The sequence below is a fragment of the Balaenoptera musculus genome, chromosome 3 (assembly GCF_009873245.2).
Source record: "Balaenoptera musculus isolate JJ_BM4_2016_0621 chromosome 3, mBalMus1.pri.v3, whole genome shotgun sequence".
Classification (NCBI taxonomy): domain Eukaryota; kingdom Metazoa; phylum Chordata; class Mammalia; order Artiodactyla; family Balaenopteridae; genus Balaenoptera; species Balaenoptera musculus.
In genome coordinates, this window is record NC_045787.1 from 76190371 (window position 1) to 76204103 (window position 13733).

At 37.2% G+C, this 13733-nt stretch overlaps 1 protein-coding gene across 1 annotated transcript in view; it reads left to right on the forward strand.

Moving 5' to 3' along the window:
• RHOBTB3 (Rho related BTB domain containing 3) overlaps positions 1-9540 on the forward strand; it is a 54503-nt gene extending 44963 nt beyond the window's left edge. Inside the window, exons 11-12 of the mRNA XM_036846128.1 lie at positions 2035-2131; positions 7004-9540. Coding sequence (XP_036702023.1) covers positions 2035-2131; positions 7004-7119 — 213 coding nt within the window. The 3' untranslated portion in view covers positions 7120-9540. The remainder of the gene's footprint in view (positions 1-2034; positions 2132-7003) is intronic.
• The last annotated feature ends 4193 nt before the right edge of the window (positions 9541-13733 follow it).

Consider the following 13733-nt stretch of genomic DNA (forward strand, 5'->3'; position numbering starts at 1 on the left):
TCAGATCAGTTCCTTTGGATTGAGGTAGAGATTTCCTTATTCCTCCTCCCCTTTAAACCTTATCTTGGCAAACTTTGGTGATTCCTATGAAGTCCTGTTTACTCTCATATTAAAGTTTTAAACTCAAATTCTTGCTTATAATCTGTGCATTTAATATTTGGCTTCTTCAGGCCACCGGTTTTGTTTCTGACCTTTTCCTTGTGAGTTTTGGGGTACTTTTTCCACCATTATTATTCTTCACAGGGCTGTTAAATGCTGTAGCATTTGGTTTATGGTATTTTTTAAAATTTCTTTTTAAAATTCTGTTGTTTATTTCAGTTTAAACTGTCTTCTCAAGTCAGCACATATTCTTCCAAAAATGTAGTTTTTCCAGTGGGATGCATTCCATCTCTTGCCAAGAGCCCACAATTATGAAATCTTAAATCTTATTCAAAAATAAAATTCTGCATTTGAACCATGTTTTTGTAGCCAGCTATTCATTTCTGTGGTCTCCCTCTCTTTCGAAGTCACAGCCCTTAGGCAGTGTTCTGAACGTCTGTTGGTAGGTTTTCTCCTCTGGGTTAACCATCTAGTAGTGCTGGTGGCTTCTGTTAAAATAGCTCCACATTCTTGCTCTGTTCCCTTGAGATCACTCATGTTCATCTGCTAAAACATAAAGTGAAGAAAGATTGTTAATATGTGATGTGGTATTAGATGAACCATGACGTCTCTTACAATTCAAAAATTCTGAGTTTGTATAATTAAGATCAAAGGGACCTGTGAATTTACATGTAAAATATTCACACATTATAACTTTTAAAAAGAATGATACTTGAGTTTCATTCTTAAGATTTGAGATTACAAATCTATCTTCAATTTAGCATTACTTATTGCTTCTATACTATTTTTGAATGTCCTTAAAAGAGCTATATTTAGCCTAAAGGTGGAAACAACCTAAATGTCCATCAACAGATGAATGAATAAACAAAATGTGGTATATACATACAATGGAATATTACTCAGCCTTAAAAAGGAATGGAATTTTAATGCATGCTGCAGCATGAATGAACCTTATGCTAAGTAAAATAAACCAGTCAGAAAAAGGACAAACATTGTATAATTTTGTATAACTTGTATAACTTATATGAGGTACCTGGAATAGCCAAATTCATAGAAAATAGAATAGTGGTTACCAGAGCCTGGGAGTAGGAGGAAAGGGGAGTTATTGTTTAACTGTACACGTAAAGATGGTTAAAATGGTAAGTTTTATATTATGTATATTTTACCACAGTAATAATAAAAGAACTATACTCATGTTCCTAAGTGGCCTGCCAGCATGCTACTGTAATCTGAATTGCGTGGTTAGATGGATTATTGAGTGTCACTGGGTTGGCACCGAGGTAATGATGTCATGGCCAAGTTTCTAAGTTTCCCTTCCATTAGCTGTTGGAATTCAGGATGATAAATGTGCTGGAAATCCTGCTCAGTGTAACAGTACATCCCAGTTAAAAGCAGTTACTCAGACATAACCTTCTCATAGAAATAATTACATGTGGAAACCCATACCCTTAGATTGATGACATTTCCTCCTCAAAATATTCTTTGGTTTTCTCTGCAGGTGAATTTGTTGAGATATTGCCAGATGTATACCTTTGCTAACCATAATCTTCTCTCTGCTGCACAGATATAAGTGCAGTTAGTGAAGGCCATGACCTTAGATGAAAAGCTTAAATGGAAGTCCTCAAGAACCTCTAGTAGTCTTTGTTACCCACAGATGCAACCATGAATCTGCTTAAAGACATTCAGCCACTGTGGCAGCCGTAGCTTGTTCTTCATTTGATTTGGTTTCTTCATTGATGTGATTTTATTATTATTCGTTAATAATGCTCCCTTTTCCTTTCTGCTGTCAGAGTAGACTGAAGGCTGAATCATATACAGACACATTAAACGTGGAATTGGGCCCTCCGTGAGTTCTCCTGGACCATTCTCTCGATCTAATCATCATGTTGATGGTCATTATGTACAATATTGTTTCACTTTCCATTTTTCTTGCAGTTTCACCACTCTGATTGCCTCTCAACCTGGCTGCTTCATTTCATTGCCACTAACTACCTCATCTTCAGTCAGAAGCCTGAATTTCAGGATCTTTCAGGTAGATTGTTAATTAATGTTTTTGGAATGAAAAACCTTTACGTTCTTTGTTCTTGGATTTGAGACATAATTTGTAGGAATAGTAGTTTTTAAAAATAAAAAGTCAGTGTAAGACATTCCTTTTAAGTATGCAGTGTGGTAATTGAGGACACTTATAGTAACTGGTGTTTCATAAGAAGCTTGACCTGTGTTACACAAGAAGTTTTCTAATGATTGTTTCATAGCTCCCATCCATTTTTAAGTGCATTTTTTTCTGAAGTAGAGAGAGAAGGGGGCCTCACATGACATTTGGTTGTGATAAATGAGATTTTGTTTTAACCACCTAAGTGAGAAGCAAAATGTAAATAGTACAGCTTTTTAAATTTTCTTCTTAAAAAGAAAAAATTACCTCTAGTATATAGTTCTGTTGTACTGGTATCTCCTGTCTCTACAGGAGTCCATTATATCATTCGGCAATAACAATTTTTTATTGATCAAAGAGTGGTGCAAAAGTTACTGAGCAGAGAGTATACTTAATGTGATTTTTTAAGGTAAATTATAAAGATTAAAACCAATCAAAGGGTGAGCTTCTGAGTGCTGCATAAGATGAAAGAGAATGAAAATAGAAGAGTCATCAAAGTAGACAGTTTAGATACAATGGTTTGCTTATGTTATTGCCTAGAACAGACCCAAGGAATAATCAAGATAAAGGGAGAAGGAAACTAAAGATCTCATAGTCAAGTAGTTTCAAACTCTAAGTGGAGAAACCTCCTTGGCGATGATGCCCGCAGTTCTTGTGAGGTGGGGGCAGAGAGCGGGGTGGGTGGCGCCGAAGAGGGAGAGCGGAGGAGAGGCTAGCGCTTGCTGTTCTTGGACTCCTCCCTCCCACCTTCATCCAGAGGGGTTCCACTTTGCTCTGCTGAGATCTTAGAATTCCATGTAAAATTTTGCTTGTAAAAGAGAATCTGCTGCTAGAAGAGGTGAGCATCTCTGGTTTCATTCAGCTGTTCATTGCATATTTAAGGAAACCAAGAAACAGACAGTCAGTTTTTGGCAGATGTTTTCAGCCAGTCAACAAACATTGTATGCCTATTGGGAGGCTGTTTACATAGAATTTAACTGTTAGTGCAGAAGAGTAACATAATAAATCATAGCAGGACAATAGATATTTATTAACCATTTACTTTGTGCAAGAAACAAAGTTCATTCATAAACATAAGGCATACTTCCCCTTGCTGTTAGTTAGCAGGGGCATTCTTACACAGTTATTCTTTAAGGAGGCAATTAAAAATGAAATAAATGAACATTTTGATTTTAGGACCGCCTTTATTATGCCACCTGAGGTCACCTTCATTTGTAAAAGACGAGTCAGATGATTTTCTGCTTACTATTTTGTGTAGATATGTGATACACATAGAGTACTATTACAACCTTGGGGGAAGGATGCTCTCTAAATCCTTTGAGTTACTAATCTTTATTTTATACTGATACTTATACAATTGCCTATGAAGTATGTTATGACCACCTGGCACAGTGAGAAGCAGGACTCCAGGGTGTAAGTTGAGAAGGCAGGGTAAGAAAATGAGGCTGTGTCAGTGATTGTCTTATGTTCCTTTGATGGGAATTAAAACAGTATCCTGAGTGCTCTGATTTAGCGGTGCTTGTTCATGTCCAGGACCTGCTGTGATGTGTCCTTTTGGGCAGAGAAAAAGAAATCCCCTGTGGATAAGGGAGAATTTGATAATCTGTATCAGCAGTCATAAACTGGCAGTCTGTGGGTTGAATGTAACTTGCTAAGGGATTTTATTTGGACCACATGGTATTATAATTTTTTTAGTGTCAATATTAAAAATGGTAACATGTCACATTTGAAAATCCAAATTTCTGGCTTCTTTTGACAAAGTTGGAAGATCTGGCTTCTCTGGGCCCATCTTCCCACATGGCAACAACCTGGAACTGAGCAGTGGCTACTCATTTAAAGGCGCGTGTCCTCTCCATGGTGCCATAGTCTCCTCTCCTCCCTGTTGCCTGACTCTTGGCCTACCTCACATGGTCACTTGAAATTGAAAAGGGTTCTTGTCACAGTCTCTTTACAGCTTCCTTAAAGAATTGCTCATTTTCAACTTCAAAAATCATCAAATTATTATTGGAATTCTATGAAATGTTTTCCCTTAACTGGGAATTTTTCTTCTTTAGAGGTGTTTAGAAATTTAAAAGTGGGACTGGAAAAGATCTCAGGTTAATGCTGGCACCGATACATCAGAACTCAGTGAAATAGTTCATTAAATACTAGGCATATTTTATACACTGGACTCTTATACGAAAACAAACAACAATGCACAGGAATATGTTACCCTTGGCATTTATGGATTCGTTATTCTCACAGTTTAATTTATCTCAATATTATGTTATATATTATATATTATGGAGTTTTTTGTCTCGTTTTGATTTTTGCTGGCTACCAGAGCTCATCTCTGACAAGTTTTCTCTGTTTTTTTGCTTTTGTTTTTTAAATCTTAACTGAGGGAGCAGCCTTGTGTCACCTTTGCTCCCTAATGAAACCTACAACTAATTTCCCTGGGCAGCTAGGTTGTTTCTTCCTATCCAGGTCCTGCAGCCTGGATCAAGACCTTGTTAATACAAATTATAATAGATGGGGTCAAACAGTAGATGGAGAAGTGGAAACTGACTTAGCAGAAGCAAACCTAAGTGCCCACAGAAGGGAATACTGATGAGAAACAAACTGATTCACCCAGCAGAATACTGTAAAGCCTTAGAAATTTGAGGTACCTGGCATTTCAGAAAGCAGGATGAGGCTTGGGGCTGAAAGCCATAGGATTAGTTGAATGCTTTTGCTACACTCCATCCCACCCAGGCAGGCAAGTGCTTCTCCCTCATCATCACAGGAGTTTGGAGGTTTATTCCTGGATAAGTTAAGCCAAAAAAGTTATAGAATCATGAACTCAGAGTATAGCTGAGATTGAGGCAAGGAGCTGGACTGAAAACATAGAGATCATGTGAAAGTGTCACATTATATAGTAACCCTCCAGCCTTCTTCCCATATCCAGGTTCTGGAATTCTGGCAGCCGGGTATTTGACTCCCACCTTGACTACCACTTTGACACTCATACTCTGGGCATGAAATTGAAGCATCCTTCCCTGACCTCACATAAAAAGCTGTAGGTGCAGTCATTTGAGAATTCTCTCAGTTAACCCAATGGATATCTGTTCAGTTGTGCTACAGTGTATTCCACCAGTCAGCAAGTCCTGCCCATGCCCAAAAGATTTCCAAACAGTTTTCTAGCATCTCACTCTTAAATATAAAGAGGCCAACTGAGGGTCAACAGATATTTGAGGCAGTGTCCAATGTGAAAGATGAATACCAAAAACAAAACAAAATGAATAAAAACAGAAGAGAAGGAACTTACAAGAACAAAGAGTAGAAGAAAACCTTAAAAAAAACCCTATAATTAATATCCTCAAAGAATAAGAGATATACATTCATAAAACAGGGATAGAATGTTATAAAAAAGAAACAATATTCATAGAGACAGAGTATATAGAATGGTGGTTGCTGGGACTTGGGGGAAGGGGAAACGGAGTTGTTTGATGGGTATAGAGTTTTAGTTTTGCAGGATGAAAAGAGTTCTGGAGATTGGTTGACAACAATGTGAATGTACTTAACACTAATGAACTATACACTTAAAAACAGTTAAGATGGAAAAACAAAAAAAAAATAGTTAAGATGGTAAATTTTATATTATGTGTATTTTACCATAATTTTAAAAAAACAATAAAATAACAAGAAGTTGCTCTTGAAAATTAGGATAGCAAAAATGAAACCATAACAAAAAAACCAAACAACTAAATAAATAAAAGAGTAGAAAGATAAAGGTAAGGAAATCTAGAAAGTAGGACAAAAAGGATGAAGAGACAGAGAAAGGTTTTTTAAAAAAGTTGGAGGCTCAATGCAGGAGGTGAAGTATCTCAGTAATAAAAGTTAATACAAGAAGAAAAAAGAAAAACAATGCTGAGGAGGAAACTGTCAAAGAAATAATACAAGAAGTTATCCCAGTACTGAGGAACTGAGTCAACAGATTAAAAGGCTCTGCTAAGTGCTCAGCTTAATGAATAACAAGGTCTATCACTGGGCCATGCAGGAACACCGACTATAAATAGAAAAATCTAGACGTTTACAGAATAAAAAACCCCACAGATCACTTATCAGCGACCATGAATCTGAATGGTAGTAGAGTTCTTAACAGCCTTGGAAACTAGAAAGCAGTGGAGTACTGTCTTCAACATACTGAGGGAAAATTTTCAACCTAGAATTCCATACCAAACCAAATGATCTATTGGGTGTAAGGACAGATTAAAGACGTTTCATCACAAGCAAGGTCTCAAAAATACTTCTTATGTATACTCCGCTTCAGGAAGCTAATAAAAGTTGTGCTTCACCAAAACTAGAGAAAACAGAGTGAAGAATCTGGAGTCCAGGAGTGGAGGGATCCAGTGCAAAAGCATGAAGCAGGCATAGAAGGCAAGAGGGTACAGGGCTCTGAAGAGAGGGGTCTCCAGGGCAACACCACCACCACCCCCATAGGAATGGCTAGATCCTCTGATAACTGTGGCCCCGTGGAAAACAGAATTGAGAGGACTTCAAAGAGTTTGGAAGGTTGAGTTAGCTACAAAGAAAACTAATTGAAGGAAGAAAACTAAAACAGTATATAATTGTGAATCACAGAATAACATAAATACTGATGACTGAGGGGAGGGGAGGAAGTATACAGCAGAGCTTGGATCTCACCTATTACATAGGAAACCAATAGTTAATATCGAAACTTGATCCCAAATAAAATATATTCAATTAATATTCTTTTTCTGAAACTTTTAGTGGAAGAACGCAGTTTTGTTGAAAAGCACAGATGGCCATCAAATATGTACTTGAAGCAGCTTGCGGAATACAGGAAGTATATTCACTCCCGGAAATGTCGTTGCTTAGTAATGTAACCCTGGAGTTTTTATATACACACACTTTTTCTTGTTATTATGAAGAATGAGGTACTTCTGGGTTCTAGGAAAATTCCTGTGACTGCAACCAATATGGGAGTTAAAAAAAAAAATCACCATACAGCTTAATGTGCTTATTAGTTCTTATTGAAAAAAACTACTATTATGATCTTAAAAGGGAACAAAATATACCATAGGCTAAAATTAAGACTTCACCCGACTATATAAGGCTGTGTACAGCTATTTTTCCCTTTAAGATGCCCTATTGGTTTAGTGATATTAATACCCCTTCCATTTAAGAAATGTTTAAATTTTAAAAAAATCATGTAGGATTAATACAGAAATTTCATCATGTCTGAATAATTGCTCTATTAAAATAAGGGCCTTTTAAAGACCCAGTATGACTGTTTCTATAGTGAGAAATCTAGAAGACTGATCAGGCTGAGATCTTAGGAATAGAAATTTGCCTAGGATTTTGAAAGCGAAATGCCATTTCATTCCAAATCAATGGTAGTGTTTGAACCATAATGGAAAAAAAAATCTGTTTTTTATCTGAACAATCCAGCTGAGCCACCTTGTCTCTCCCCTGGGATTCTGATTAGGCAAGAAATCTATAGAGGACTGGCTTTGTGGCCATGTAACCTGTGTGCTTACACAAGGCCCCCTGCTTAGAAGGGCCCCATGCTTGGTTCAGTGCTCTGCGATTGCCATCTTAAAATTTGTAATAATGTTTGAAGAAGGGCCCTGCATTTTCACTCTGTACTGGGCCCCCCAGATTATGCATATCTCCTAGCAGGGTATGTTTTCTTGCTCAAACGTTATTATCTCTGAAAGCAGAAAAGAGGCACTGACATCAAGGAAAGAGAAGGAAGCTTGCTGAGGGAAGAGATCACATGGGGTTTCCCCCATGGGAAAGTCTGTACCACCCATGACCTCCCTCCTCTGCCACCTCTGCTGGCAAGTGAGAAATGCATCATGTTTGTTTCACTTTGTAACACTCACAATTCTGGCACTACACAGATGAATACTTTCTTGATCATTCTCTAAGACTCTAAGACCAGGATGTTGGTAAAAGTGACTGATCAGTGTGACTTTAATATGCACTTATAAAAATGCTCATAGGAAAAGACGCTTTCTAGAGAATTTGCAATCAAAGGCTCAAGAGTTTTTCTTCTTTCAGTGTATTTACTAAGATTAGGATATCAGTGGCTTGAAGTGTGTGAATTCTTTCTGAGGACTGAAAGGGTATTTGATGAGGAATAGCATGAACCTTGTCCTTCAAGATTATCTAGTAAGTTCAGAGAAAGGATATAAATCAAGACTTGTTACATGTAGAGAAAATGGTACTAAGATAGAGGACAAAATTCTAGTTTCTCTTGTATCACATGTCAACAGAAACAATTATATCAGAAGCTCACAAGCTGAGAGATGGAAAACCACATTACTTTGTTGTTAGCATCATTTTCATTTGTAATTCGGTATTGGAATATATTTTTCTTTTAATTTCCAGTGACTTTAGAATACACATAGTATTTCCGACTGTTCAAAGGTTTGATTAAACAGTTTTATACCATAGTATAGACACAGTACTATACAGTTAGTCCTTGGATGTATACCAACACTGTCAGAGTAAAACAGTAAAAATCCCCTACAAATATCTTACAAGAAACCTGATTTTAATTGGATTGTATTGATAAATATTACTGGAATGCATTTTTTATTTTTTGTATTTAACTTACTTGAGCTAATCAACTGTTGACAAATTCCACTTGACAAAGATTAGCATTGGAAAGAATAGATACTGTAGTAGATTTTTAGAAATTCATTCACATTTAAGGCCTTTTAAAATGCAGTGATAGCCTTTTGCTTTTCATAAGCATTTTCTTACCCCTGCATTAATTACAGCACTTAAAATTCTAAGTCAGTCTTAACTTTTAATCTAGGAAATTAAAAAATATAAGTTCTAAAGCAAAATATTTTCTTGAAAATACTATTTAGCATTTCAGTAGACCATAGATAGTTTCTAGGTTGTTGGACAAAAGTGGAAGTTGGGTTTGGGAGCTGGTGCTCTGTTGGTGCTGTGCATGTAGTTTTTATTATGAAAGTTCTTTGCCACCTGTGAGTGACTCAATCACCCCGATGTCACAGCTCTCCTGGGCTAGTCAGAACAGTAATCAAATTAGACTAGACTCTTCAATACCTTTGAATTAACTCAATTTAAAATAACAAGAATTTTTTTTAGAAAAAACCTTACAGACTATCTTGGAGAAATGAGTGCTCTTTTTGAGTTTTTCTAATTGAAAGATTATTTCTAGATGAATGTATGCTTTGTGCTGATCTCTTGCTTCAATATATTTACCAATCATTTTAATTAGAGAAGATACTGTATGGTAGAACTAAGGCTTTTTCTTTCTGGGCCAGGTTTTCACCTTACATAACCCTTGTATACTCCTGACTACTCTGTGTTCATATTGTAGAGAGTAGGCTTATAATATAGAAGGTTCAGTAACATAGCTGAAATTCACCCTTTCTAAGCCAGCACGGTGGCTTCATATGGGCAGAAGCAGAAAACTGAAGAATTGGATAAATTTGACTGCCAAGACAGCTGAACTTTTCAACTGTAGTTTTAAAAACTACAGTACACTGATATAGCTAATTAGACAAAACGTCCTCAAGAGTATTTTATTTAATTTAAGGCATCCGTTTAATTCAATCTTTAATAATTTTGCAAAGAAGGGTATGTGTGTATTTTAATATAGCCTGACCTGAATTTATATGTTTTTAGTTTTAGTATTTAACATTTTTGTAACAAATAAACCTTTTTTTAAAACAAGTTCAACACAGTGTCATGTAGTTATTTTCACCTTGTTGAATTGCTGAAGTTAACTTTGGGAATTCTGCCTTGTATTTCTCAAGCGTAATTATGCTTCATGAAAACCACTATGCGTAAAATATTTAGAATGCTGTTGATATGGTAGATGTGTGTGATGAGATAAAGAAATTTATATTACCTTTAACAGCTGGTAGCAGAATTTCTCTTAACAAAAATAACTGCAATTATTTAGAAAAATGCTTTGATAATTATGTAGCCTAGAAATGAGCCCTTATAGGCTTTAGTGTTGGCTGGGGGCAAGACTTTTGAGAAATGGAGAAGCAACTTCACATAATAGAGGGTTGAGAATTTGGATCTTTCCAAAAAAATGAAAACGCAACCTACTGAATGGGAGAAAGTATTTCCAAGTCATATGTCTGGTAAAGTGTTAGTATCCAAAATATGTAAAGAACTCATACAACTCAACAGCAAAAAACCCAAATAATCCAAATAAAAATATGCAGAGGTTCTGAATAGACATTTTTCCAAAGAAGACATACAGATGGCCAAGAGGTACATGAAGAGATTCTCAAGACCATTAATTTTCAGAGAAATGCAAATCAAAATCACAATGGGGTATCACCTCCCACCTGTCAGAATGGCTATCATCAAAAAGACAAGAAATAACAGGTGTTAGCGAGGATGTGGAGAAAAGGGAACCATTGTGCACTGTAGGTGGAGAGGTAAATTGGTGCAACCACTATGGAAAACAGTCTGGAGGTTTCTCAAAAACTTAAAAATAGAACTACCATATGATCCAGCATTTCCACTTCTGGGTGTTTATCTGAAGAAGATGAAAATACTAACTCAAAAAGATATCTGTACTCCTGTGTTCATTGCAGCATTATTTACAATAGCCAAGATATGGGAACAACCTAAGTATCCATCAATGGATGAATGGATAAAGAAAATGTGCTATATATATACACACAATGGCATATTATTCGGCCATAAAGTATAAAATCTTGCTATTTGTGACAACATGGATGGACCTTGAAGACATTATGCTGAGTGAAAAAGACAGAGAAAGATACATACCATATAATCTCACATATATATGGAATCTTAAACAAACTAAAACCCCCCAAAAAACTAAGCTCATAGATTTAGAGAACATATTGGTTCTCTAAGGCAAGGGATGGGGGGAGTGTGAAATGGGTGAAGGGGATCAAAAGATGCAAATTTCCACTTACAAAATTGGTCAGGAGGATATAATGTACAGCATGGTGACTATAGTTAATATTACTATACTGTATATTTGGAAGCTAAGAGAATAGATTTTAAAAGTTCTCATCACAAGGAAAAAAATTTGTAACTATGTATGGCAATGGATTTTTTTTTAACATCTTTATTGGAGTATAATTGCTTTACAATGGTGTGTTAGTTTCTGCTTTATAACAAAGTGAATCAGCTATAGATATACATATATCCCCATATCTCTTCCTTCTTGTGTCTCCCTCCCACACTCCCTATCCCACCCCTCCAGGTGGTCACAAAGCACCAAGCTGATCTCCCTGTGCTATGAGGCTGCTTCCCACTAGCTATCTATTTTACATGTGGTAGTGTATATATGTCCATGCTGCTCTCTCACTTCGTCCCAGCTTACTCTTCCCCCTCCCCGTGTCCTCAAGTCCGGCAGTGGATGTTAACTAGACTTTCTGTGGTGATTATTTTGCAGTATATGCAAATATCATTATGTTGTATACCTGAAACTAATATAATGTTATATGTCAATTACATCTCAATTTTTAAAAATTAGACCTTTCCAGGATGGAGGAGCCCAGGTAGGAGGAGGAGAGAGACCAGGCAGCCATAACATGAGGATGGAATGTGTGCTATATAATACAACAACTCCTCCCGAGAAGTTTCCTAAATTGTCAGTTAAGTTTCCTAAACCCATAAAGGCCTCCACAGTTCCACTGGAATTCCATTCCTAACACAAATCTGACCTGGGAATGTACCCTTCTAGAAAACTCCCATTGCTTATTAAGGAACCTCCACAGTCCTCACTGCCAGCAAGGCCTTTCCTAACCTAGCCCCATCTTTTCTGCCTTGACAAGTGGAACTGTCCATCCAGATGTCTGTGTACGTGCACACTTCATGCTCTTCCCATGGCTTGGGTTGTGTTGCCGTTTCCTGTCTACTTTGCAAACTCCAGCATATGCTGTAGAGTCCCACTTATATTATCGTACCTCTTTTGCTTTCCATGACTCTCCCAGGAAGAATTAGTTGCTTCTGCATGTGTCTTTCCTTAGCTCTTTATTTGTACCTTTCTTATGGCAGTTATTGCATTTTAGGTATTTACGTATTGGTGGGCTCTCCATGGTAATAACTTGAGGGCAGGTATCATGTCTTGATTTATCTTTGTGACCCAGATGGTTGGCTGAATGGGGAGTTGATGAACAGATAGACTGGAAGAGTGGTAGATCATTGAGGGGATGCAGAACATGTACAAAATGATCTTGGGGACACTTCTGCCTGGGAGTCTCCATTGGAGGTTAGTGTGGTGCTCCAAGGACAATGATGCTTCAAGGACAAAGGACAACCCTGCCTGAAAAACTGTCAGTGTTACACCCAATACCGGACTCTTAATCACCCTCCCCACCATGTTGCGATGGTTACAAAATTCCTGAGCCCACCTGGGCAACGGGACCTGTCCCAAATAAGGAAAGGCATCTGGCCTGTCCCACTCCCACCCTATAGAAGGAAGGTATATGTGCCTCGACCAATCAGTAAACGAAATTTTCACCTCAGACCATTCTTTTGTTTTCTGGCTATAAAAACTGATCAATAGCACATGTTTGGGCTCGACTCTCCCAGACTACTAGCAAGTTGGCCTGCTGTTCTGGCAGTGACCTTTCCCGCTAATAAATTCTATCTTCTTTACATTCTGCCTTGTGTCTGGAAATTCTTTTCCAACCCACGTTCAGACCACGACAGTTAGCAGTGAGATGGGCTGTGGGGGACAGAAAAGTTCCTGTTGTGCGTAACGAAGGGGAAACAACTCCAAAGTTACACATAATGTTTAACTGCATACAAATAATTTCCCTGGCATGCGCTGGCTGTGTTCTCGAAATCTTAATTGTCCTGCTCTACTGTCACAGCCTAATGTTCAGTAATGATCAGATTATTATGAGAGTATCTGAGATTCTCTTACATGTTCAGAGCAAAGAGCTCTCTTATTTACTCCTATTTAAGAAAATACAATTTAGTAGACACAATATATTACTTACTTTAAAAAATTAAGTGAAAAGGAGATGGGATCTCAGCCCCTCTTGGTCTGTTGGCAACTTGGACTGGAAAGTCCGCAGAACTCTTTAACTCAAAACAAACTAACCAAAACTGAACCAGTAACTTTTCCTTAAAGGCTGAGCTTAGTCCTTCATCCAGGACTTAGTGCTTATCTTGTTTTGTTCACATCCAAGCCAAATGGTGCATCCTTTTATCTTGTTTCTTCTTCCCCTAGTAACTGCATCACCACTAAAACACTTTTCTCTTAATACTTATAACTCCTGTTACTCCAGAGTTCCCAGTGGTTTAGTCTCTGATGTGTCATGTTCAAGCAGAACAGCCAAACATTATTTAAAAGGTTTCTCATTTTTTTTATATTTTAGTGTTGTCATTTTGTGATAGGTAATATATTTACCTGGCTCAAAATACTATAAAAAGTATACTTTGGGAAGAGAGTTCTTGCTCCCATCTCTGTCCCCCATCACCCCATTTCCCACATTCCCATAGGTGA